General features: G+C 50.5%; 4 protein-coding genes across 24 annotated transcripts in view; 2 read left to right on the top strand and 2 right to left on the bottom strand.

The window, feature by feature from the left end:
* Positions 1-5,489, top strand: part of AKNA (AT-hook transcription factor) — a 41,913-nt gene extending 36,424 nt beyond the window's left edge. For all 5 annotated transcript variants that reach the window (XM_087943971.1, XM_087943973.1, XM_087943972.1 and 2 more), the window contains 4 exons: positions 18-176; positions 1,062-1,166; positions 1,642-1,819; positions 2,903-5,489. In XM_087943971.1, the coding sequence (XP_087800097.1) occupies positions 18-176; positions 1,062-1,166; positions 1,642-1,819; positions 2,903-3,194 (734 nt within the window). In that variant the 3' untranslated portion in view covers positions 3,195-5,489. The remainder of the gene's footprint in view (positions 1-17; positions 177-1,061; positions 1,167-1,641; positions 1,820-2,902) is intronic.
* WHRN (whirlin) overlaps positions 1-25,331 on the top strand; it is a 142,290-nt gene that overhangs the window by 104,484 nt on the left and 12,475 nt on the right. The window lies entirely within an intron of this gene.
* ALAD (aminolevulinate dehydratase) lies at positions 7,980-17,681 on the bottom strand. Its single transcript, XM_026686560.2, has 12 exons — positions 17,599-17,681; positions 14,508-14,978; positions 14,064-14,114; positions 12,028-12,124; positions 11,791-11,926; positions 11,554-11,637; positions 10,678-10,766; positions 10,409-10,464; positions 10,168-10,255; positions 8,791-8,877; positions 8,552-8,681; positions 7,980-8,262 (listed from the first exon to the last, which is right to left on the bottom strand). The coding sequence occupies exons 1-12, from the start codon at positions 17,679-17,681 to the stop codon at positions 8,195-8,197; spliced, it is 1,440 nt and encodes a 479-aa protein (XP_026542345.2). The 3' UTR covers positions 7,980-8,194.
* Positions 16,415-25,331, bottom strand: part of ZNF618 (zinc finger protein 618) — a 47,146-nt gene continuing 38,229 nt past the window's right edge. For all 17 annotated transcript variants that reach the window (XM_087944315.1, XM_087944313.1, XM_087944319.1 and 14 more), the window contains 4 exons: positions 25,265-25,309; positions 24,984-25,061; positions 23,626-23,727; positions 16,415-22,364 (listed from right to left, as the gene is read on the bottom strand). In XM_087944315.1, the coding sequence (XP_087800441.1) occupies positions 20,851-22,364; positions 23,626-23,727; positions 24,984-25,061; positions 25,265-25,309 (1,739 nt within the window). In that variant the 3' untranslated portion in view covers positions 16,415-20,850. The remainder of the gene's footprint in view (positions 22,365-23,625; positions 23,728-24,983; positions 25,062-25,264; positions 25,310-25,331) is intronic.

The following is a 25,331-nucleotide window of genomic DNA, read 5'->3' on the forward strand; positions in this document are numbered from 1 at the left end:
TTAATTTGGTTTCTTAGGGACACAGTATCTCGTTTCCGCTCCGGGGTCTCCAGATCTCAAGAGACTCCAAACCTCTGCTCTCAGTCCCCAGAATGTCCGGCTGAAACATGGAGAAGACCCTGCTGGTCTCTTGGATGGCAAGGAAACCAAAGGTGGATTGACCCTCTCTGATACAGGTAGCCCTCGACTTAACAAGTGACTCTTTGAAGCCATAACGGCACTGAAAGAAAGGGACTTATGGCCGTTTTTCACACTTTGCACAAGCGGGCAATTCCAGAGAAGTGTGAAAACATGTTTGCAGGTGTGGCATCAAGTTTCAACCAGCTCCCTGCTCTGACCTTCATCACCTTTGTGGTGATAACGCAGGCAAAGGTTCAGAAATGATTTTGGAACCCTTGGTTAAACATTAACCGGATTTATTGCTGAATTCCCGTTTAAAAATCAGGACCTCTCCTTGGTTTTTTACTTGTGAATTCTTTCTTTCTTTCTTTCTTTCTTTCTTTCTTTCTTTCTTTCTTTCTCTCTTTCTTTCTTTCTCTCTTTCTTTCTCTCTTTTTTGCCTGCCTGCCTGCCTTCTTAGTTTTTTTCTTTCTTCCGTATCTCAAAGAAACCTTAACCTGCCCCCTCCCTTCTCTCACCCTTCCTTCCTTCCCTCCCTCCCTTCTTCCTTCCTTCTTCGTTTCTTTTTTCCTTCCTCCTTTCCTCCCTCCCTTCTTAATTTCTTTCCTTCCTTCCTTCCCTCCCTCCCTCCATTCTTCCTTCCTTCCTTCTTAGTTTCTTTCTTTTCCTTCCTTCCTTCCTTCCTTCCTTCCCACCCCGCCTCTCTCTTTCTTTCTTCTATCGACCTACAAGCCTCAACATATTCCCTGCCGGAGCCCCTGCAAATAAACCAAGCTTGCAAAACATGGTTTGCATTTTACAAAAGGAGAATGCCTTTCAGAAGCTGGAAGAACCCATATTACATTTTCTTGTTTGTAAAGGCTTCTATGTCCATGTCAGCTTGTTTGACATGGCCGCCTATTTCATTGTAATCGGAATTATCGCCTTCCATTTTCTTTAAGGTTCCCCTAGAGATGGATCCAGACCTTCTAAGCAAAGAGCGACCGAAGGGTGGTTGTGTCCCTCGTGTAAGGATTCTTCAAACTCCAGGAACAAAGACATAGCCGGTGAGACAAACTTCTGAAGACAGGGACAGCCCTGAACAGTTTAAAAGTTTTTCTCCATTTTATTTTTATTTGTCTTTTAATGACCCCATAATCCCATACATCAAGGGGATGCGGTGGCTTAATGACCATCGTAGCGTTTTCCCAGCATCCCGTAATCCAAATTCGGGCGCTTGGCAACTGACTCATATTTGCGACCTTCGAGGGGGAAACCACAACCGTGTGACGAGGTTAACCAATGCAAGGATTCACTTAACAACGGGGGGCAAGACAAGCCGTAAAATGGCCCTTGAGAAATGTTTCACTTAGCAACATAAATTTGGGGCTCAGCTGTGGCCGTAACTCGAGAGCCACCTGTACTGTGTGGTGCCGGAGATTTCTTCCCCACCACCAAGAATATTTAAAGGATATTGTTAAAATAAAAATAAAAATGGGCCCAAGGGGACTGTTCAATATTTTATTTCCTTGTCCTCCTCAGGAGCAGGAGATCGCAAGGAGAACGCTCCAGAAGAAAGCTCTAGAACCCAACCAAAGTTTAACCAACACCAGCAACCAAAACAGGCCGGCCTCTGGTACTTGGCGGTGCCGTCTGCAGCTACCTCTCTGAATTACATCCCAGCTATTCCCTTGGCACAATACCCCATCTCCTCCATAATGTAAGTATGGCTTTTCCCAACATGTGTCGGTTATACACACACACACACACACACACACACACATGAAGAACCGTTGCAGGAATTTGGGTTTGCCAAGGTAAGAGTAGCGCCCATTTATTTGAGGGGTCCTTGGTGCTCTCTGAGCTGGGTGGTTTTCTTGCGGAACATTTCATTACCCAACTAGGTAATGTCATCAATTCTAGAAGGGAGTGGGGTTTGCAGGGGGAGAGGAGGAGGACGACTGTGGGGTCCTTAGTGCTCTCTAGCTTTGTTGTTTACTTGCAAACATTTCATTACCTAACTAGGTAACATCATCAGTGCTAGAAGGGATTGGGGTTTGCAGGGAGGAGGGAGGGAGGAGGAAGAGGAGGAGGAGGAGGACTGTGGGGTCCTTGGTGATCGCTGAGCTTTGGTTTTTTTCTTGCAAACATTTCATTATCAAACTGGGTAATATCATCAGTGCTAGAAGGGATTGAGGTTGGGAGGGGGGAGGAGGAGGAGGAGGAGGAAGAGAAGGAGGAGGAAGAGAAGGAGGAGGAAGAGAAGGAGGAAGAGGACAACGATGACGACTGTGGGGTCCTTGGTGTTCTCTGAGCTTTGTTCTTTTCTTGCAAACATTTCATTACCAAACTAGGTAACATCATCAGTGCTAGAAGGGAGTGTGGTTTGTAGGGGGAGGGGGGAGGGAGAAGGACTATGTGATCCTTGGTACTCTCTTAAGTTTTGTTCTTTTCTTGCAAACGTTTCATGACCCAAACTAAGTAACATCATCAGTGCTAGCAATCAGGATGATGAGCAGCACTGGTGGTGTTCCCTAGTTTGGGTCTGCAAGGAAATCACCAAGGTCAGAGAGCACCAAGGACCCTGCGCTACAAATATGCTCCTTGAAAGCTAAGGTCTGCTTGGAGTTGATCTTGGCAACGACACCACATTAGCTGGCTTGTTTGGCTTCTCTGTTGAGCTGGAAGCCACATGCATATCTCATCCAACCCAGGATCCACACCTCCCAAGGTTAACTAGGTGCAGGCATCTGCCGTGATGGTTCTTTGACGTCTCCATTTTTCCTCTTTTCTTCCCGGACAGCTATTCTCCGCCACCCGTCACTACCTCAATCTGCTCTTCGGTAGCTCTTCCGGCTTATGATGCCACCAGACCGCAAGAATCAGAGTGGAAAACATCACCGCAGCGTGTCCGGGAGTATCACTGCTGCTCCAGGACCTTCTTGCCTTCCACCAGTTTGGAAGACTTAAACTGGACTTTAAACCGGGCCGTGGAAGCTGCTAAAGACATGAAGTTCACCACCGAACAGATGAACAAATCTCTAAGTTGGGCCTTAAGGAAAGCCAGGAGCCCCAGGACGTCCTGTCTCTTCTGACCAGAATGGACCTAAGAGAAGAGAAAGCCACGGAACGAGGGAAACCAATAAAATGGACCGTTGGGACTCCGCGCATGTTTTGTTGGGTTTTGTGTGCCAAAGAACAACGCCTGCAACCCCTTAGTTGACTGGGGAGAATAACGTATCCTCAGCGTTTGGGAAAAGTGGACTTTTGCAACAGTGCTTCCTCTATTTTGCTCCCTTCTTCGAACAATTGGGATGCCTTCTGCTATTTTGGAAAGCCTCTTCTTTTGGACCTGGGCTTTGTAGCTTCCTCTCAGGGATGTTGCTATTAATAATGTTCATAATAATAATACTGTAGGAATAATAATAAATAATAGGCAGCTTGGACACAAGAGGCAAAGGTGAGGAAAGAAAGAAACAAGATGCCTGCCTTCTTCGAATACATTCTAGGGATTTGAGGTGTCCATTGTGGTCTCTGAGCTTGGTGGTTTTGCTGCAGACATTTCATTACCCAACTAGGTAACGTCATCAGTGTTTCAGTTGGGTAATGAAACGTCTGCAAGAAGACAACCAAGCTCAGGGAGCCCACAGTCCTCCTCCTCCCATCCCTCCTTCTTGCACTGAAGATGTTACATAGTTGGGTCATGAAACATCTGCAAGAAGACGAGCTCAGAGAGCTCCTCCCCCCACCCCACTCCTTCTTGCACTGATAATGTTACATAGATGGATCCTGAAACATGTGCAAGAAAACAAGCAAGATCAGGACCAAGGACCCCTTAGCATGAAGGCTATTGTAGACGTTTTTAACTCAGTTTAGGGCTTTGGAAGCAGGATTCTTTCTTCTGTGCCTGTTGTGCAGTTCCTGGGCCTCCCGTTGCACTATTAATATTAATAAGGGTTTTAATAATAAAGAATACAGAATAATAATTTTTAAAGGCCATTATTTTATTTTTATTTTTTACTTTTTGTGGCAGCTATATCTGCTTGGACCACAGGAGGGCACTGTTTCCTGTCCCTGAAATGGTATAGGCAGGGCTTCTGCTAAAGAAGGGGTTGGACTAGAAGACCTCCAAGTGTCTTTCAATTCTGTTATTCTGTTAATTAAAAACTGAACCAAATGGAAGCAAATAATTTTGCCCTAGAGCCGGCTGTCGTAATGTTTCCTTAGCAGTCTACGGCCCCCTTACAACACAAACACAATTATTCTGTAAATATTGGTGCGTGTCTTTTGTTCACGGAGTCCCCTCCGATAATAAACACTGTAGTGAAAGTGACCGGTGAGGAATATGGTCTCTACCTGAGCGCCAATTAAAAAGGAAAAGCAAGATGCACAAGGAACAGCTCCTTAACACCACTGAAAAAGGGACATTGATGACGGGGAGGCAAATGTTTCTTCAAAACTCAGGCACCCCAAACATGCATGGAGCTAAGATCCCTGAATTGGGTAGAGAAAACCCCTCTACCTTTGCAAAGGGGGGTTCTTGGCCTCCTGAAAATAGAAACCACCAAGTAATCCAGGTAAAGCAAAAAGTGTTCATTAAGGGGGGGAAGGTCAAGTTTTTTTTTAATAGGGTATAGAAACAAAGGATATGTACATTTGGCACATGTGATGTCAAATAATAAAACAATAAAATACATTGATTGCCTGTGAAGTTTGAACAATTGATAAGTTGCTGAAAAGGTGAGCTCTTGCATAGGAAAGAAATGATCTTGGCTAAAAGAAAAGACTATCTGCAAGATAAAAGGCCTTCAGCCCCCGGGTGATAGGATTAGCCCTCACTCAAGATCCAAACTTGGACAAAGCCATTAAGCCATAATAGGAATTGCCCAACACCCTTTTGGAACACAACCCTCTTCATCACATTGTCCTATTAATAAGGTGCTAATAATAAAGATACAGGATAGTAGCCTAAAAGCGTTTTTTTCCTGGCTGTTATTCCTTCTTGGGCCACAGGATGGCACTGTTTTCCGTTTCCAGGGTGCTGCAGAACAGGTAATACGAGGCTGCAGTACCTGCTTTCACCACACGATGGCACGATATTCTGCCCCTCAGCATTGAAGTTATCAAACAGGCCTCGGATGGCCTCAATAATAAAACAAGATAAAACCCTAAAAAAACCATTAAAAGGTGTTTTTTTTCCTGGCTGTTATTCCTTCTTGGGCCACAGGATGGCACTGTTTTCCGTTTCCCGGGTGCTGCAGAACAGGTATACGAGGCTGCAGTACCTGCTTTCACCACACGATGGCACGATATTCTGCCCCTCAGCATTGAAGTTATCAAACAGGCCTCGGATGGCCTCAATAATAAAACAAGATAAACCCCTAAAAAAACCATTAAAAGGTTTTTTTTCCTGGTTGCTGTTCCTTCATGGACCACAGGATGACACTGTTTTCCGTTTCCCAGATGCTGCACAACAGCTGCGCAAGAAAGACCCGTTTCAAAGGTTCAATGCTCTAAGGGACAGGAAACAGCTCCCTCCGGTGGTGACAGTCGGTACTGCAGCCACACAAAACAGGTTTTCGATGGTATTTTTGTGTGGCTGCAGTACCGACTGTCACCACCGGAGGGAGCTGTTTCCTGTCCCTTAGAGAGAGCATTGAAGTTTTCGTAGGTCTTTTAAAGTCGGTTTAAGTTTTTTGAAGCGGGACTCTCCTTGTGTTGCGGCCCGGGGTGGAGGGAAGACTAAAAAGGATGGACGGGAAGTCGGCCGTCGTTCTTCTCAGGCATCGGGGGACGGACAGGAAGTTCACAATGCCTAGAAGGTCGCTACGGAAGGAAGTTGGGAGGGTGACTGAGAAGGAGGGGAAAGGAAGTCGGCCATGCTGGGAAGGGATTTCTTTTTGTGCCCGTTTACCTGCTTTGAACAGAGGATGGCGCTGTTTTCTGCCCACCCAGGGGCTGCCGAACAGGCACAAAAGGAGGATTCCTGTTCCAAAAAGCCTTAAACCGAGTTAAAGGGGCTTAATATAGCTTCAATAGGTGCAGAATAATCACCTTAAAATACAGTGGAAAAAGGTTTCTTCCTTTCTGTGGCTGCAATTCCTGCTTTGTCCACAAGGCGGCAGAGTTTTCTGTCCCTTAGCGATCGAATTGAGGCCATCAAAAAGGCCGCCTCGATGCTAACGCTATGGGACAGAAAACTCTGCCGTCCTGTGGCCAAAGCAGGAATTGCAGCCGCCGAAAGAAAGACACCCTTTTAAGGTTTAATTTTAAGGTTATCGTCCTGTATCTTTATTATTAACGCCTTATTACTGTTGGAAGTTAAAACCCACCCCTCTCCTAGGAAAATGAAATATCCTAGGAAATACTAAAAAGGCAGAATATTTCCCCAAGCCATGTGGTCTCGTCCACCATTAAACCATCTTTCCAAACAGCCTCCAGGTTTCCAGTGTCTTTTTCCCCGCTTGGAACTGAACCCAGAAGGATAATTCTTCCAACATTACCACGGGGACTGGAGGCCCATTTGCTGCAACACAGCGACAGGAAAAGAAATCCTGCTTCAAACACCATGAACCAAGTTCAGAAGGCCTAGGATGGCCTATTAATAACGAGGGTTTAATAATAAATAAACCTTAAAATGCCATTACAAAGGTTTCTTTGGTGGCTGCTATAACCTGCTTTAGCAGCAGGATGGCGCTCTTTTCTGTCCCTTACCATTAACATTGCGGCCATCAATGTTAGAGCTTGTTAACTCAGTTTAAGTCTTTTGAAGCAGGATTCCCTCTGTGCCTTGTTGCAGCCCCTGGGACTCCTGTTATCCTATTAATGTTAATAATAAGGGGTTTAATAATAAGGATACAGAATAACAACCTTAAAATCTCACAAAAAGAGTTTCTTTTTGTGGTTGCTATTCTTTCTTTGTCCGCAGGACTCAGATTCTCGCTGTATGGCTGATTAAAAAAACCAGTCTTCCCATATTGCTAGCAAAGGAGAACATGTTGGGTTGCTTGGAGAAGAACGGGAACAGAAAGATTGCATGTAAACTTGTAAAGGAATATCAAGGGCTCCTTCCTGAATCAATCGTGACTGTATATTAAGTCTAAACTCAAAGCTCTTCCATTGCATTGTGGCAGTTGAAGTTTCATGTCCTGCTGGCAGGAATCTTGTGGAAGTGTTGTGTGCCTGTCAGAATCCCCTAGGCTCCCCAAATAAGTTTTGGATCACGCTGTCATTCCATATTGGCTACGTTTGCAGGCCTTGCCCCAACCCCAAGACAAGACACACCTGGGCTGTTGATGCTGCAGTCTCTTTATGAGCAGGGAGTTACGTACGTTTTGTTGAATTTACTTTGGGTTAAGATTTGTTAAAGTGGACGTTTCCTCCCTTAGAAGAAATCCAGCCTGCTAAAATCCCTTTATCTCCTTCTCAAGATTCATTCCTGGACTAGGTAGGCAGCCAAACCGGTTGGTTGGCAAACAGAGGCAGACTGAAGGGAAGGCAGGAAGCAGCCCAGGGCTGCCAAACCGATCGGATTTCCTCTCCCACCTTTTCCCACACGAGATCGTAAGCCCTGCCCCGGGCCCTCTGTGCATGGTTCCATGCACCAGGGTGCACTGTGCGAGCATTCTTGAAAGCTTGCCTTCAGCATCCCTTTGAGAGTCAACTTTACCGCAGGCTTAGCCTTTCGCCGGGACCTGGGGATGGAGACTCAACGGCGGGGGGACGTATGATGCAGCCACCGCTTCTTTCTCCCCTGGAAAGGGCAGATCCCGTCTCTTTTCGGGTCCTTCCATCAACGCAGCACCCCCTCTCTCTCGATATTCGGCAACTAACCAGCACAAACAAAAACCCCGGCAAGGAATAACAACATTGTGGCAGCATTTGAAAAGGCAAGTGTTTTGTTTTTAAAGAAAGTGTATCAGCCAGGGACTGGGAATCTTGTTACAAAATTGCTTGGAGCAGCCAAATTTCTTTTAAATTTATAAAACGCGAGGTTTGAAGCAAAAGAGAAACGGAAAAACAAAAAAAATCCAGTTTCCCGCCTTTGGCCACCCAGTTATTCCAGCCTGTTTCATGCTTCCTTCTTGGACCCTGTTCACGCCTGGTCTTCTTTCAGCCACCGCAGAAGCTGAGGCGCATAGTAGGTGATGATGACATCGGCTCCTGCGAAGAGAAGCGTTTCCAAAAAAAATGATTTATTTATATTTTCTTTTTTGTAGAAGAAGCCGGCTCCCAGCTGATTCAGCCCATTTGTTGTCCAGCGAAGGACCATCCTCCACAGCCAAGGTTGGTGTCATTCTCCCAGGAATCCCAACAGGTGGGATTCAGCCCCTCTTGGCACCTCCAGCCCCCTTTCTCCCTTCCTCCCCCTCCCACCTTAGGCTGGGCACTGGCTTTAGTCTCCTCTTCGCCAGCATCTGCAGTCCTCGTTGCCCTTCCTCCCTTCGCTCACCTGCTCGCCTGAACCCGGCCATGGCCTCCGTCACTGCCGCCTTCAGGTCAAAGGCCCCGGCCTGCGCCCCGTGCCACAGCATGGCAAACTCTCCCGAGACGTGGTAGACAGCCAGCGGGTGGCTGGGATGCTGGGGAAACATGCATTTAATGGGAGCAGTGGGAGGGGGGCAGCCAGGCATCCACCATTACTGCCCAATCTCGCGGGGGGGGGGAAGGGAAAGGAAGGGAGGGGCTTACTTTGTCCTTCACTTCCCGCACGAGGTCAAGGTAGGGCATCCCAGGCTTCACCATCAACATGTCTGCCCCCTCCTGCACATCCCGGTCCTGGAGGGGAGGGGATACAGCAGAGGGAGGTCAGGGGAGTGTAGCAGAGCCGCTTCACGGGACAGGCAGGTGCTTAACCCGACGGGCAGCCAAGTTCACATTCCTGACCTTCCACAGTCCTGACTTGGCTCTGCCAGAGCACAACTACACACACAGAGACAGAGCTTGTTTTCTGGGCCAAAGCCTGCAGGTGCCCAGCCTTGCCTTTTCTGCCCACTCCTTTGGGCAACACCAGCAATATATATTCCCTTATCTGTGGTTTGGGGGACAGGGAGGCAGCGTTGCCTGCTCCCCAATAACAAAAGCCCAACAGTCCACAATAGAAAGCGTCCTCCCACATTGCATGACGGTGTGGCATGCTGGCTCGACAGCCGCGGAGATAAAGACACTACAGAGAGTGGTGAGCACAGCCCAAAAACATCGTGGGCTGTCCCCCCTGACACCACTAGATGACCTCGCTAGGGCTCGCTGCCTTAGAAGAGCGAGGAAAATCCTCACATCCCGGTCAGTCCTTCTTCACTCTCCTACCATTGAGTAGGAGATAGAGAAGCAGAGCCAGCTGCACCAACGGGCTGAAGAACAGTTTCTACCTGTGGGCTGTCAGACTTCTGAACGGAAAATCACTTCGTGTCAACATAGTATGACAGACTTGCGGGGCTGTGGTGTTGTGCAACAAGGTCACATAGTGTGATAAGACTGGGACTGGGTTAGGAATTTCTGTCCTCACTGTGAGTTGTGTTGCACGAAGGGAGGCTCAGCCAATCTCATTGTACAACAGGTTGTACTCTGACCATAAAGGTAATAATAAAACAGCCCTTTGAAGCAAAAGATGAACCGTGTGACAGTCTGACCTCCCAGAACTGCAAACAATTTCACCTGATCCCTTGCGAAAAACGCTCTGCCTTGACTAAGCCTCCTGCCCCGTGGAACCTCGCCAAGAGTGTTAGTCAAATGCACCCCCACACACACACCTCCGCCCCGTGGTGGGATTCAAATATTTTTACAACTGGTTCTGTGGGCGTGGCAGGGGAAAGGATACTGTAAAATCCCCTTTTTTCGTGGCTTGCACAGGAGAACGGAGCTGGAAAGTAGGTTAGCAGGACGGGGAAGAAATAGGGATTTTACAGTGTCCTTCCCCTGCCACACCCACCAAGCCACGCCCACAGAACCGGTTGTAAAAAAAAAATTGAATCCCACCACTGGGGAACACCCTCGATGAACATCCAGCAGCGCCCTTAGGGCCCACTTGCTCCACAAGCCCAGCTGGTTTTATCTCCCAAGGCCACTCACCACCGCCCGCAGAGCCAAGCCTCGAGATCCAGGAGGAAGCTGGTAACACCGCCGGTCCCCAAAGGCGGGCTTGGATAAGGCCGCGTCTCTACGCAAAGCAGAAGACTCCGAATGACCTCCTTTCGCTCCCCAGGCACCAAAGGGTTGAAGTTCTCCTTGGCAGCTGCTCGGTTGCCTGCGCTTTTGGTCATGGGGGTCCCACTTCCCGACCCCAAAAAAAACCAGGCCCAGCCACCCTCACCTGAAAGGGCCGTAGAAGCAGGAAGCAAATTTGGCACTGTAGCTCAGGACTGACACCTGCAGGGATAACAGCATGGCAGTCGCACATACGTCTTCCCAGACCCTGAGCACCTCCCGCTCTTCTCCCCACGGAGCTGTGCAGAACCTGAAAAAGCTGGTCTCTCGGGGCCTCTGCGCTTGGGACTTGGCCCTGGACTGACCTGCTTCAGCGTCCTGCAAAAGAGGCTCCTGGCCACATCTGTTTGGAGCCTGCTAGTCCCTCACACCCACCTTATTGCCCAGGCCGTTGGTCACCAAGGCCTCCTTGATCGCATGGATGCGCCCGTCCATCATATCCGAGGGGGCCACGATGTGGCAGCCTGAGGAAAGGTGACAAGAGGTGTGAACTGGCGATGGTGGCGGCTTCTCTGACCAGGGTTCCTCCAAGGGAGAAGCAAGGCTAAGTGTGTCCTGGAGCAGGGGCCTGTTGTGGTTCGTTGGCAGCAGGTGCAGATGGCTGAGGTCCCTGAGAGTGAGGACTTGGATGAGGGGCCCGCGTGTGATGCAGGGATGGGGCCAGGACCATCAGGGAGTAGAATGCTGCCTTTGGAGATGGTGGAGGCTGGCAGCATGAGGAGGTTCCTGAGGAGCCTGTGCCAGGGCTGCTCGAAGGAAAGAGCAGCTGCAGCAGCATGGACGACTCGGGAATAAGGCTGCAAGGTAATGGCCCCTCCCTTAAGAGATAAAAGCCAGCTGAGAAACCGGAGTTCTTTGCAGGAAGCAAAGAAGTTTTTGCACTCAAGCCTTGTGGACGTTCGGACTATCTTGGTTGGTATTTGAAAACTCTTCGTGTTTGAAATCTTTCTTAGTAACTTTATCTAGTCTTCTTGGCAGCCTTGCACCACCTTGGCAAGGCTCGTTCCTATCAGAGACAATGAGTTCGAAACAGCCTTTTAACCGGGAAGGAACGGAATTCGTAAAGAAACATTAAAAGGTATTGCTGTTACCTCTGTTTCGTGTCAGTTTCCTGGGAACAAGGTTTGGGTCAGAACAGGGCCAGGCTCTTGGTGGAAGTCCAGCCCCGCCTCACCTGTTCTGCCTGCCCCAGCTTACTCCCAAGTAGATGCCCCAGAAGTGCCCTGCAAGCCAAGGAAGCAAGCACCTTACCTGCCTTGGCGTAGGCCAGGGCCACCTCAGCGAGTCTCCGGCAGCTGGCCTCATTGTCAAGGGTGCCGTCCTTCCGAAGGAGGCCTGAAAGGCAAGGCAAGCGATACTCTCCCAGCCCCTCTGCGCCCCTCACCCCAGATTGACAAGGGAGAAGGCGGCACTAGGGCGCCCTCTCAGAAGCCATTTTGGCATCTGCACCTCAAGCTCCTAGTCCTTCCCGAGCCCGGCAGCACTCACCGCAGTGCCCGTGGGAGGTGTAAGGGCACAAGCAGACATCGCAGGCGACCAGCAGCTCAGGGAACGAAGAGCGGATCGCCCGTATGGCCTGGATGGCGGGGGTGTCTTTGGCATCCGCTGCAGAGCCGCGCTCATCCTGTGGAGGAGAGAGGGAAGAAGCAGCTGCCCACCTACCCGCCTGGAAGGAAGGCCCCCTGCCCAGGAGCCGAGGCTCAAACACCAGCTCAAGAAGCCCACCTTCGTGGCCCGGCTTGGGACGCCGAAGATCAGCACGCACGCCAGCCCATCGGCCACCAGGGGGGCCAGCAGCTCCTCCAGCTTGTTGACCCCGCGCCTGTGGGGGAGGGGGGGGAAGGGGTCACTTGTCAGGGCGACTCGCAGAAAGGGAGGCAGATGCCAAAGAGCTGAGTGGGATCAAGCCGAGAAGTTTGAACCCGGAGATCGTGCAGAACGGGGGGTCTTCAAACTTGACAACTTTAAGACTTGTGGACTTCAACTCCCAAAATTCCTCCTCCAGTCACGTTAGCTTAGGGATTCTGGGAGTTGAAGTCCGCAAGTCTTAAAGCCGCCAAGTTTGAAGACCCTTGTAATACAAGAACAGGAAATGCATCACAGGAACAATAGAGATGAAACCTGGAGGGGCAGTGTGATACAGGAAACCATTACAACAGAGGGGAATGATAGAGCTGCGTATCAGATAGAGCAGGGGTCTTCAGACTTGACAGCTTTGTGGACTTTCAACTCCCAGAATTCCTCCTCTAGTCATGTTAGCTCGGGAATTCTGGGAATTGGAAGTCCACAAGTCTTCAACTTGTGTCCCCAAGTTTGGGGAGCCCTGGTGTAGAACATGATGGTCTCCATGAAGATCTGGGGGTGGGGGAGAGAGGGGGTGGCCCTGCAGGCTCGACTGGCCAATTCCAGCTCTTTGCATAGAGTTCCCCCATATCAAAGAAAATTTAAGCAAACTACCCGTATATCTATAGAGCTATAAAATGTGAAATATAAAAACCTTAGACTGTCTACTATTGACCTCACCCCTTTCCTAAGAGGTCGGTAGGGGCGTGCATAAGCGCACGAACGTGCCTACCGTCCCTGTCCTATTGTTTCTTTTTTTATTTTTCTTATATGTATCCATGTATTCATAACTATGTTTATATTTCTACCAGTTACCTTGTAATCACTTGACAAAATAAAATAATAAAATAAAATAAAATAAAATAAAATAAAATAAAATAAAAAAATAATAAAATAAAATAAAATAAAATAAAATAAAATAAAATAAAATAAAATAAAATAATAAAATAAATAAAATAAAATAAAATAAAATAAAATAAAATAAAATAAAATAATAATAAAAATAAAAAATAAAATAAAATAAAATAAAATAAAATAAATAAAATAATAAAATAAAATAAAATAAATGTGATCCATCCCACTCTGGTCCCCCCAAGAGATTTCCAGCCTGCTAATGTAAAATTTAAATTAAAAGTGACCTTGGGCAGCCAGCACGGCCTCTGCCTTAATCTTCAGTTAACAATGGGGTCCAAAGCAGCAAGAGAGAGAAGAGATACTACTCTGGGCTCCCTCACATGCATGCACACACACTTTTTATTTTTTTTTTTATTTTGCACAAGCAGGCGGAGGGAGGTAACAGGCGCACACACACACTGGCCATCTCCCAAGGGCTGGGCTGGGATTTCCACACATTGTTATCTCCTGAGGGCAGCCGGTTTGGAAGTTTTCTCAGGGGAAAGAAGGAGCTTCTTCCGAAAGCCGTTTTTATCTCCCAGCTCACCCACAGGTCCAGGCAGGGTGGGTGGGGCAGGGTGGGGCGCACACACCCACATACCAGCCTCGAGCTGCTTTAAAATGTGCTTTTTTTTTTCCCCTCCTTCCCCCCCCCCTCAAAAAATAAAAATAAGCAGCCTTAAGAGGTGATTCTGGTGGAGGGGGAAAAAAATCAAGGAAGGAGATCAAGGAAAGTAGCCCCCCACCCCCGTCTTCCTTCCTCCTCCTCCTCTACTCTCCGGGCTCCTCCAGACCCCCCAAACCTTCTGGGCTCCCCTTTTTCCACTCCGCTCATGGGAAGAAGAGCTGGCAGGCCTCAAAAGGGAGCCTGGCTGGGCAGGCAGGGCGCGCCGATAACCCGGCGAGGGGGCAGCCTCTTCCAGGGCAAGGCAAGGCGGGGGGTTGGGCGTCCCTGGGCAGTCGGGCTCCGCTGCACAGCCGCCCGCCTCGGCCCACCCGGACAAGGAAGCGCGAGGCCGACTTACCGAGCTTGGCCGGGCAGGCTGGCGATGGGCTCCACGGCATCCTGGCTGTCCCTGCAAGGGTCAAAGTCAAGGGAGAAGCGCCATCAAGGGTGGGGGCACGACGGGACGACGGACGGGCCCACGAAGGAGCCGCGAGGCCTCTGCCGGGCTCCCCACCTCCCCACCCCCGGGGACCCAGGCAGGCTCGGCGCCTCCCGGACCGAGCGGATCTTCGGCGGGGGGCTTCACCGGGAAGCTTTGAAAAGGCCTTCAAGAAGAGATTTGGGGCTGCCCTCGGTGGTGGGTCGGGTCTCCCGCTTGGGCGGGGCGGGGGGTTGGACTAGATGACCTCCAAGGTCCCTTTCCAACTCTGCTTTATCCGTGAAGAGGCGTCGCAGTTTGGCAGTGGCGGCCCTCTTCTCCCTCCGCTCCCACCCGGCCGGAGCTGGATCGCCGGGCACTTACGAGACGAAGATCGGGTAGACGAGATGCCGGGCGTGGAGGGCGGCGGGCGTCGCCTGCCACGAGCGAAGCACCGGGTGGAAGTAGCCGCTGTGCAAGGGGGCTGAGCCTGCATGGCGGGGGCCAGCCGCGGCTTCCCGAGCCTTTGGCGGTCGCCGGACAAGGGGGCCCGTTCCCTGCGCTCCGCTTCCGAGCAGGGAGGCTGACCTGGCGGGCGGAGCGGTGGCTTCCTCCTTCTCCTCCTCCTCTTCCTCCTCCTCCCCGAAGACCCGCCCCGCTTTAAAAGGCCCAACGCGGTGCTTAGCCAAAGCCCCCCTCTCCAAGCGCTCCCACCCCGCAGCCTCTCCGCCTCTCTCGCTCTCTCTCCCTGCAGCTAAGACCGGCCAAGAGGCGCGCACACTTTCTTCGCTCGCCGCATCCAGCGAGCCGGTCCTGGGACTCCCTGGCCCGAGGCTCCCGCCCCGCCCCCGTTGGCTTTAGGGAGGGGACGGGCCCCCCTTTCCCCCTTGGCTGCTTTGGCGAAATGTGGCCCCGTTTCTCCCCACCTTTCAGGCCGAGGCTCTCCAAACTTGGCAGCGTTTAAGGCTTGTTGGACTTCAACTCCCAGAATTCCTGAGCTGACGTGACTGGAGGAGGAATTCTGGGAGTTAAAGTCCACAAGTCTTAAAGCTGTCACGTTGGAAGACCCCTGATCTATCATCTGTCTGTCTGTCTATCATCTCCTCATCCATCCATCATCTATCACAAGGGTCTTCCAACTTGGCCAGCTTAAGACTTGTGGACTTCAACTCCCAGAATTCCTGAGCTGACGTGACTGGAGGAGGAATTCTGGGAGTTGAAGTCCACAAGTCTTAAAGCTGTCACGTTGGAAGACCCTGATCTATCATCTGTCTGTCTGTCTATCATCTCCTCATCCATCCATCATCTATCACAAGGGTCTTCCAACTTGGCCAGCTTAAGACTTGTGGACTTCAACTCCCAGAATTCCTGAGCTGACGTGACTGGAGGAGGAATTCTGGGAGTTGAAGTCCACAAGTCTTAAAGCTGTCACGTTGGAAGACCCTGATCTATCATCTGTCTGTCTGTCTATCATCTCCTCATCCATCCATCATCTATCACAAGGGTCTTCCAACTTGGCAAGCTTAAGACTAGTGGACTTCAACTCCCAGAATTCCTGAGCTAACGTGACTGGAGGAGGAATTCTGGGAGTTGATGTCCATAAGTCTTAAAGCGGTCACGTTTGAAGACCCCTGATCTATCATCTCTTTGTCTGTCTGTCTGTCTATCATCTCCTCATCCATCCATCATCTATCACAAGGGTCTTCCAACTTGGCCAGCTTAAGACTTGTGGACTTCAACTCCCAGAATTCCTGAGCTGACGTGACTGGAGGAGGAATTCTGGGAGTTGAAGTGCACAAGTCTTAAAGCTGTCACGTTGGAAGACCCTGATCTATCATCTCTCTGTCTGTCTGTCTGTCTATCATCTCCTCATCCATCCATCATCTATCACAAGGGTCTTCCAACTTGGCCAGCTTAAGACTTGTGGACTTCAACTCCCAGAATTCCTGAGCTGACGTGACTGGAGGAGGAATTCTGGGAGTTGAAGTCCATAAGTCTTAAAGCGGTCACATTTTAAGACCCCTAATCTATCATCTGTCTGTCTGTCTATCATCTCCTCATCCATCCATCATCTATCACAAGGGTCTTCCAACTTGGCAAGCTTAAGACTAGTGGACTTCAACTCCCAGAATTCCTGAGCTAACGTGACTGGAGGAGGAATTCTGGGAGTTGAAGTCCACAAGTCTTAAACTGTCAAGTTTGGGGACCCCCTGCGTTTAGTAGTGTGTTGCCCCCTCCCCACACATCCCTCGCCTGCCTTTTGTCAACCGTTACAGAAGATGCAACACTACTCAAGTTTCCTTTTTGTTTATTAACACACAGCAAGCGTGACAGTAGATAACTTTTCTCTTTTTAAATACAGTACATGGGTCAGCACATCGCCCTCACACAATCCCCCCCCCTTTTTTTCACGAAGACAAGCCAAGTGGTGGCGTTTTATAAAAATAGTGTGTCGCTACAAAAGTATAAATTAATGCTACCGGTATTAAGAAATATTAAACACAGTAAAACTTATGAGGATTAAGAAAAATATTCATTAATACCTGTAGAAAACTCTGGCCTAAAAATATTTTTTTTTTTTTTGTATATACTTTTTTAAATTTTTCTGTTTATCTCTTCTTTTTTTTAAGATGACGCTTCGATTTACGCAGCTCTCCCAAGGTAGCAAAGATGCCGTCTCGGAAGCATCTCATATTGCCAGAACAACCAAACTACCCCCACACACACACACAGGTGCAATGCAGGTGCTTTTTCCTCCGTGCCAGGCCTGGTTGGGCCTTTCCACACCACCATCCCAATTTCACAAGGGGAGGGAGGGAGGAAGGGGTCTTAACAGGCTGCCCGGCTGCTGACGTTCACCGCAGTTTTAACCTCCACACCATGGAAGTGATCGACAATGGGTTGACTCTACCCAAGGGGCCAACCCTCCTCTTGCAGCAGAAGTTGGCAGTTGGCAGACAGAGGAAGCTCCCAAGAAAACACCAAAGAGGTAGAAAATGTGGAGAGGGGTCATTTCTTCAAGTTGGCATCGGCCCCATCTGCTTGGAGGAGGAGGAGGAGGAGGAAGAGGAGGGAGGAGGAGGAGGAGGAGGAGGAGGAGGAGGAGGAAGCCTCCCCTAATCCTTGGAACACGTGCCCACAAGAACTTTGAGCCCTTTCCAGCAACCCAATAAGTCCTTCACCCTCCTACCCAGCCACTGCCCTGCGGCCCCCAATGAGGTTGTCCCCCTCTCCCATGCTAAAGATGGCTGCATCAGCTTCAGCCCTCGACTGGGCGACGGCAGAGGTAAGCACGCTTCGGCTCCTGGATCCTGCTCTTAGGAGCGATTGCTTTCCAGTCTTAGAAAACATGCATGCTTAAAAAACTCATCGCCCTGGAAATTGCCTGCCCGAGGGCAAGGAAAAAGGAGGCATGACTTCTCAGGGAACCCCATGCCACCACCCCCCTAAGTCCTTCACAGTGACTGGGACTCACCTATTTTGAGAAGTGGAGATGGGCACCCTGCACTGGCTGTTCAGGGCACTGTTGAGGCAGCCTCCCTCCTGGCACCGGAGCATGGCACACGGGGCCTAAGCCACAGCAGGAGAGGCCTAGAGGTGGCTGAACAACCCTACAGACGGCCCGCTTTGGTGGCTGCAAGCAAGGCCGCAGATGGAGCGCAAGGGGTCTTCTTCCGAAGCCACGTCACTGGCTGGCATTCAGCTCCTCCACTTCGGACCCCCAACCAAGCCCTGCAACTGTGACTGCTGAAAGTGGGGCTCCTGGCTTCCTCATCACCAGTCAGAGGAAGCTGGCAACGGGGTTGAACCAACTCCGCACCTGCAGCAGCGGAGCTAATTTATCTGCAACTTCAGAATCTCTCACACCATTGCTCCAGATTCTGGCTTTGTCCCAGCTTCTTCCTCAATACGCACAAGGTTTGTCTGGATATTCTCTTCTTACCCTGACATTCCTGTTGCTTGTGAAGTTGTTGCATCCCCACCGTTGCTGTTTCTAGCACAAAAACTTAATTAGCTTTGGAGTTACCCTTAGGGGCTTCCTTGTATATCTGACTGCTCCCCACTCCACAGGATCTTTTCTCTCCCGCATCCCTGGAGTCTCGGAATTCGTGGCAGAGGAGGCCCTGCCTGTCCACCCCAAACAGAGGGATACCTGAGCACTGTCGTGCATTTTATTCTCTTGCCACGTCAGAATTCAGGAATTTTAAAATAGTTCCAAAAATTCAGAATGGGATTCCTCTTATCTTCTATTTATCGTGCTGGGCCTGCATTGCTTAAGGATGAAAATTTGTAACAACCGGATCTACGAGAACACCTAAGGCAGATTTAAAAGAGTGAGCAATTGTTCTTGGGAGATTAAATTTTTGCTTAAACTTAATAGCATTCAAAGAGTTTAACATAGGCTCACGGGAACCTCTGTGTCCCAGGGGAGGAAGGGAAAGAGACCCGAAGAAGAGACCAGCAGGAGAAACAGAATCAAAAGCTCTCCAAAAAGAGGCCCAGTCCGGGTATCTGGGTGACAAAAACAACTTAGTAAGGCCAGAGTTACAATAATCTAAATCTCACCAAAGATCACAGTAATCTCCTGGTGGAGACGCTGCCTGGCCTATGCAGACTTTAAAGCTCGGATGTGCAACATGGAACAGGGCAACTACTAAGCTGCCCTCAGAAGGAAACGGCCCATATCATCCTGTTGAAGAGGGGGGCAGCAAAGGCAGCAGTGGGTCACTCTAGTGTGTGTGTGTGGTGGTGGTGGGAAGAATCCAGGGGTGGGATTCTACCGGTTCGCACCTATTCGCTAGAACCGGTTGTTAACATTCAAAGCAGTTCGGAGAACCGGTTGTTAGAAGAAATTACTGGGCTAATCCTGTAAGGAAGGCAGGAAGGAAACATTCTGGTGTTGCTTACAGAAACTGCCTCTCCATTAACCCTTATTACATTCTTGGCAGGACTAGACTTCCTGTCTCAGGAATCTCTCTGGAGTTTTTTCCCCCTCCTTTGCTGGTACTTTGCTTGTGCGGAGTCACCATTCAAAGTTACAATGGCACTGAAAAAAGTGACTTATGACCATTTTTCACACTTACGACTGTTGCAGCATCCCCACAGTCACGAGAGGCCAGGCGAGGAGATGCGTGCCTTGATGTGATATGGAGTTGGCCACACCCAGCCAGTCACATGACCACCAAGCCACGCCCGCCAACTAAGCCACGCCCACAGAGCCAGGTGTTTAAAAATTTGAATCCCACCCCTGGCTGGTAGGAGGAGCAGGCATAAGAGAGAAAAGGGACAGGTCCCTACTACGCCATGCTGGGGTGGCTCAGCTGAGGGCCAGGCGGTGTGTGCCCCACCCAGCATGGATGGCGGGATGAGGACCACCTCCAGGGGCAGTAGGTAAGATTCCACCCCTCTTGCCAACAATACCTTGAAAGGAAAACAACGACATGGTAACAAAACTGCACCCAGCCTCCACTAGCCGCCAACTGACAGGTGTTGCCGTTTGGTTCTGCCTAACTAAAGGCGTCCCCATCACCACCACCAGGTGCAACCCAAGAGAAACCAGGTGTGCCAGCAGAATCCCAGCACCTCGGCTCTGCGCTTACCTCCTGCCTCCTCGCCAGCAAGAAACACGAATGCTCAAAGGACAACAACTTGCCTCGAAGTCAGCTATTGCTCTGAGTAACGTGGAATAACTGGACAAGAATATCAAAAAAGAAAAACGCCATTCTCACACAGCGAAGTGTCTTCTGGAGATCGGGAGGAGGGACAGGCGTGAGGCAGGTGGTCTGGCAGGGAGGCGGTTCCTACTGTTGCTTTATGGGCGGCATTTCGGGGTGACGAGAAACACCCCCCTCCGTGCCTCTTCCCAAGCCAACAGACAGAAACCCCCATGCCACCAAGTATAGTCAGAGCAGCTAGCAAGGGCTTTGACAAGGAGGATTACGTATTCTTTTCTGCAAAATATTCTTTCAGGTTTTAATCAAAACTCCACCCACCCACCCCTTTTTTAAAATTTTTCCTTAAGAGTAGTCAAGCCACTGGTATCAAAATCAGGTAGCCTTTCTTTTTCCCCCTGGATTTTTTTTCTTTTTAATTCTTCAAGTCTCCATTCCTGACTTGGGAAGATTCTAGCTGCCTGCAAACATGACATGTGTTTTACGTTTGCCAAGAGGGAAACCTTTGAATGCCCCTCTTGTGGGACACACAGCTCACAGGAGGAGCCATCCAGTGTGGCCAAAAAAAACCTGGCAGAGATCAGCAAAGGCTGCTGTCCGGGCTCAAAAAGAGAGAACAGGAAAGGAGAAGGTTGGCTGGTTGGGGCTGGGTGTGTGTGTGTGTGTGATTTCTAAAAAGAGGAATTACGAAATGACCATTCAAGTTAATTTAGAAGCTGCCTAAAGACCCCCGAGTAACTGGCCTGCCCTCTTGAAAGACATGAGGAGGTGATGTCAAGTTCAGACAGAAATCTAAAGGAAGGAGTGTGTTTTTAGCACGGGTGCATCCCTTCCCAACGGAGCTTTTTATATCCATATCAATATAGAGGTATCAATATGTGTATCAAAAGCACTTTCCCCCCCCCCTTTTCCCGGGGCGTTCCGAATGAGGTCCACAGTGGATTCTGGATTTGGAACAGTGTTTGCATGTGGTGGTAGGGGGGGCACGTTCTGGAAGGGTGCCACTCCCTCCAGGTCACCCCCCACATACACACCCCAACCCCGCCCTCCGAGTTTTAAAGCATGTTGGACTTCAAGAACATGAGTTTGTTCATATCCTCAGGACTCAGCAGCCGCCGCCTCTTAATCAGGAGGGCTTGTTCGCACATGTTGACACAGTTGCTTCTGGCCCCCACAGCGGGCACCGACAAGAGCCAGAAGGCCAGCCTGGCCAGTTTGGTATGTTTCTGCGTCACGCAGGACCAGTACTGGAAGAGGTCAGGGGCTGCCTGGAAAATGGGCTCCTGCAAGTAATCATAGACCTCGCTTTTGCCCAAGCGGTCTTCCTCCCGAGTTGGAGAGTTTTCGCTTGAAGTCCGGGATTTTTTGGAGGCGGGCTCGAAATCGGGCTCCTCGGCCCAGGATTCCTTCACCTCGTGGATCAGCTCGCACACCTTGCCAATGATCTCTTCGTGCTGGTAAGGGGGCACCGGCCGGAGTTTCTGCTGAGGGTCCAGGATCATGGCCACCTTGTGCGCCGAGTGCACCTTGAAGTTCTCCTTCAGGGCTTCCAGGAAGAGGTGGCACAGCTTGCTGACGATGCCCGCGTCGTTGGCCTTTGAGGTGAAGAGTTTCTCCAGTTTCACGTAGGTGGGCAGCACCAGCTGCAGCGTTGGCCGGCTCTCGTTGCTCAGCTCGATGACGGCTTGCTTCACCGGAGCCAGGATGGCCGCTAGGTTGCTCAGCAGGTGCTTGTTGAGGTTCTGGATGAGGTTTAGCTTCTTGGCCCGGCTGTAAAACTCGCAGATCTGCTCGTAGCGTTCGTGGACGAGCAGCAGGGAGTCCGTGATGGAGTTCCAGCAGGGGGGAGGGGAGGTCTCCTCCAGGGAGCCAAAGGTCTCCTTGGAGATCCCTGCAGAGCCCGCCAGGTCTTCGCAGACGTTCAGCAGCTCAATGACCTCGTGCATGTTGCGCGCTTGGAGGGTGCGCTTGTTAAGGACGCTCTGCACCACGGAGGTCAGAGCGCACGCAGAGCAGCGCAAGCACATGCCCGCCTTGGAAAACGCAGAGGAACTCACCTTGCAGTCCGTGACGTAGACGGTCCGGATCTCGGACATAACGAACTCGGACAGCACGTTTTGCACCCAGTGGTGGACCAAATCCCCGTTATCGCGAACGTCCACCCCTTTGATCCCCAGGACATAACTCTTGATGCAGCTGCCTTCCGCCTGGTAGGCGGTCAGAATGTAGCAGGAATCGGGGCCGATGCTCTGCGAGTGACAGGTGACGCCGATGCCCAAGCAGGTGTTGCTGCCCAGCGCGCAGGTGACCTTCACTTTCACCTGGTTGTACATCCGGGGCAAGTGCTTGAGGGCTAGCGTGTTGAAGTTGCCCAGGATCTCCGTAACGGAGAAGGCGCCGTAGCGAGCGCCGTTGTCCACCAGACTTTGCGCCAGTTTGACAAACTCTTTGCCGCTGACCACGCTCAGCGTCCCCAGATCGGCGCACATCACCCTCAGCAGCCGCTCCGCTATGTTCTGTCGCTCCTTCTCTGGGATCGGGCTGTTCAGGAGGGAACTGCCAGCTGAGGCTGCAGAAGAGAAGGAAAGAGAGTTTGCAACGGGCAGCGAGACTGGTGGGCCGCAAATCAGTTACCGTGATTAGCTAATAAAAGCTACAAAAGATTTTTTTTTTAAAAAAAAAAGAAAAGCAGTGGCATGTATTCGTGACTAGCAAAGATCGCCTCCCTTGCCTTTTTTCTTGCCTGTGGCATGAAAGAAGGAAAATATTCCACGGGAGAGGATGCCGTTGTTTTTTTTTCCAATAAAGCCCATGCCGATTGCAAATATTCTGGCTTCATTGGGGTTCTTTATCCGAGCAAATACTGCAGTCCTGATGTTTAATTCACTTTCTTCCTCCTTCTAGAACATTTAAGACGCTTCCCAGTCTGTGTCATGATCCCCCCACCCACCCACCCACCCACTCCGGCCTCAAGATGCTAAGGAACAATACCCACCCACAAGGGCACCAGCTGGCTAACCTGGGCAAAGGGGAGGAACGACTAGGAATGAATCTGTTCTCCGTCCTGGCAGCAGCTGAGGCCTTTGGGTCTCACATTCTAAACCTCCAAGGAGCACAGGAGGAAATCAATTGGATAAAGAGGGGGAAGGTTCTATGCTCCAGAGGACTTTCAGAGAGAAATGGGGTGCCTGTTGCAGCCCAAGTTGGCCTGCAGGGAGAAGAGGGCACGCTAGAAGCCTCGTCTGGGCGGCCAAGAAGAGACCTGGCCATGAGAATCAAGATTCCTTGGGGTGCAGCATGATGCTACTCGGGAGGGAAGGCACCCCAGAAACCAGCTGGCCCATCTCCTCCTCCTCCTCCTCCTCCTCCTCCTCCTCCTCTTCTCCTCCTCCTCTTCCTCCTCTTCCTCTTCTCCTCCTCCTCTTCTCTTCCTCCTCCTTCTCCTCCTCCTCCTCCTCTCCTCCTCTCCCCCTCCTCTCCCTCCTCCTCCTCCTCCTCCCTCCTCCTCCTCCTCCTCTCCTCCTCCTCCTCCTCCTCCTCCCCTCCTCCTCCTCCTCCTCCTCCTCTTCCTCCTCCTCCTCCTCCTCCTCCTCCTCCTCCCTCCTCCTCCTCCCTCCTCCTCCTCCTCCTCCTCCTCCTCCTCCTCCTCCTCTTCCTCCTCCTCCTCCCTCCTCCTCCTCTCCTCCTCCTCCTCCTCCTCCTCCTCCTCCTCCTCCTCCTCTTCCTCCTCCTCCTCCTCCTCCTCCTCCTCCTCCTCCTCCTCCTCCTCCTCCTCCTCCTCCTCCTCCTCCTCCTCCTCCTCCTAACTGGTTGTCCCGTAGTACACATACTGTTGTTGGAGTTGTTCCTCTGTGGCTGCAGCTTCCACTTTTCTTCCCCCACAGCTGGAGGTGACCTGGGCTGGTTTGAGGCAATGTTGTTCTCATTGTCAGCTGCAGGGCAAAGAGGCACAGAGGACAGGAAGTGACTGCACTGACTCTTGCCTCGGGGAGCAGCAGAGGGCGATTCAATGCAGGCCTTCCGAATCACACAAACCGCGAACACCTCCCAAAACCCAGCAGCAGCCCAGGCCCTCTGCTTCCCTGGGCAGCTTCCACAAGGCAAGGCTGCCTTGACCGAGGGCAACGATGGCCACAAGGAGGTAGATTGGGCCATACTCCCTTGCAAAAGAGTCCAAGGTGGGGCCCCAAGGAGGAAAAGTGGCTCTTGGCAACAAAAAAAACAACCTGCAACGGAGGCGTGCTCCACCATGTGCCACATATTCCAGCAGGGGCAAGCTTAAAATTTTTGCTGCCTTTTGTTGGAAAGGTGAGTTTTCCATAGTGGCAAAACACACTAAAAACTGCACTGGTGAAAAATCACACCATTATCCTGAGAGATGCAGATGCATTGCAGGGAAGAGACCGAAATCCTTACATCGCACCTCCACAATCACACGCAGATTACAATTTTACTTTAGTGCCACACAGAAGCAGAGCGGATAAGCCTGTCTTTTGAGGACCCAAATTTGCTTGCTTTGGAAGTAGCCTTTCTAAAGTCCCCCACCCCTCTTTCCCAAGTTTGCTCTATCATGGTCTTTTGGTTCCCAAAGCAAGCCACGGGCTTTCCTCTACAATTTCCACCCCCAAAAAGATGTAGGTAAGTCTTACGCATGTAGAATGGCAATATTTCATGGCAATATTTAAATCCAGACAAGGGAGTGCGGGAGAAGTGTGCCACGGGGGCAACTGCAAGTTCCCACCGCACATTCCAGTTATGTTACTAATGGTGGCATCCTGACATTTTCAAGGCTTGCCCTGCCCTTGACATGGCATTTTCCCCAAAAGCTGCCAGGTAGTAACCATTCAGTCCCTAGCTTCCATCCCAGCAACCTCCTGCGTTGCTTGCACATTTCCAAAAAACAGTCAGGGTCATCTCTTTTATCAAATCTCTCCACTATGCCTATCCATCAAAAGTGGAAGCTTCTAAGAGGTTATTAAAGACTTCTCATCTTGGCCTTCACCTGCTTGTTGGCAACACTCACACTGCTGGGTGAGAGGAGAACTGCTTGGGTTTTGTCCCTGGTTGCAGAAAAGGGGAAAAAAGGTTTTTGGAGAAGAGAGAGAGAGATCAATATTGCACCGACTATTCCAGCAAATTTTCCTGTGGGTCCGGAGCTCAAGATGTTTGGAGCAACCAAGAGACTTACTGGCGTGAGACTGCATGTGTTCAAGGAGATTGTTGTAGAATTGGAACTGGATGCCACAGGCCCCACAGGTGTATGGCTCTAAAAGGAAGGAAGGAAGGCCCAAAAAAAAGAGTGTTAGAGGACTTGGCCCTGGTGAACTAAATGGCAGTCGACTATATTCAGGGTAACAAAGGTGCAAAACGGGACCAAAACGAATACTAATCAATTAAAAGTTCTATATCCAGAAAGGGCTGGATGCATGCACCCCCTGGACACGCAGTGTGGGCGTCCAATGCACTTACTTTGCAAAAGTGGTAAAGGATTTGAAACCAGAGGACTGGCAGTTTCTGCGAAAAAGAAAGAGAGGCA

The sequence above is a fragment of the Notechis scutatus genome, chromosome 15, assembly GCF_049901735.1.
Source record: "Notechis scutatus isolate UNSWTSFEM ecotype Mainland chromosome 15, rNotScu1.2, whole genome shotgun sequence".
In the NCBI taxonomy this organism is placed as follows: Eukaryota; Metazoa; Chordata; class Lepidosauria; order Squamata; family Elapidae; genus Notechis; species Notechis scutatus.

Bases quoted from the DNA above. Each gene is read 5' to 3' on its own strand.
- ALAD (XM_026686560.2), bottom strand. From the start codon at position 17,681: ATGCTCCGGTGCCAGGAGGGAGGCTGCCTCAACAGTGCCCTGAACAGC. The intron at 11,927-12,027 runs GTGGGCTTCTTG...TCTCCTCCACAG, and splicing joins TCCCAAGCCGGGCCACGAAG to GATGAGCGCGGCTCTGCAGC. The intron at 8,682-8,790 runs GTAAGCCCCTCC...ATGTTTCCCCAG, and splicing joins TGCGGGAAGTGAAGGACAAA to CATCCCAGCCACCCGCTGGC.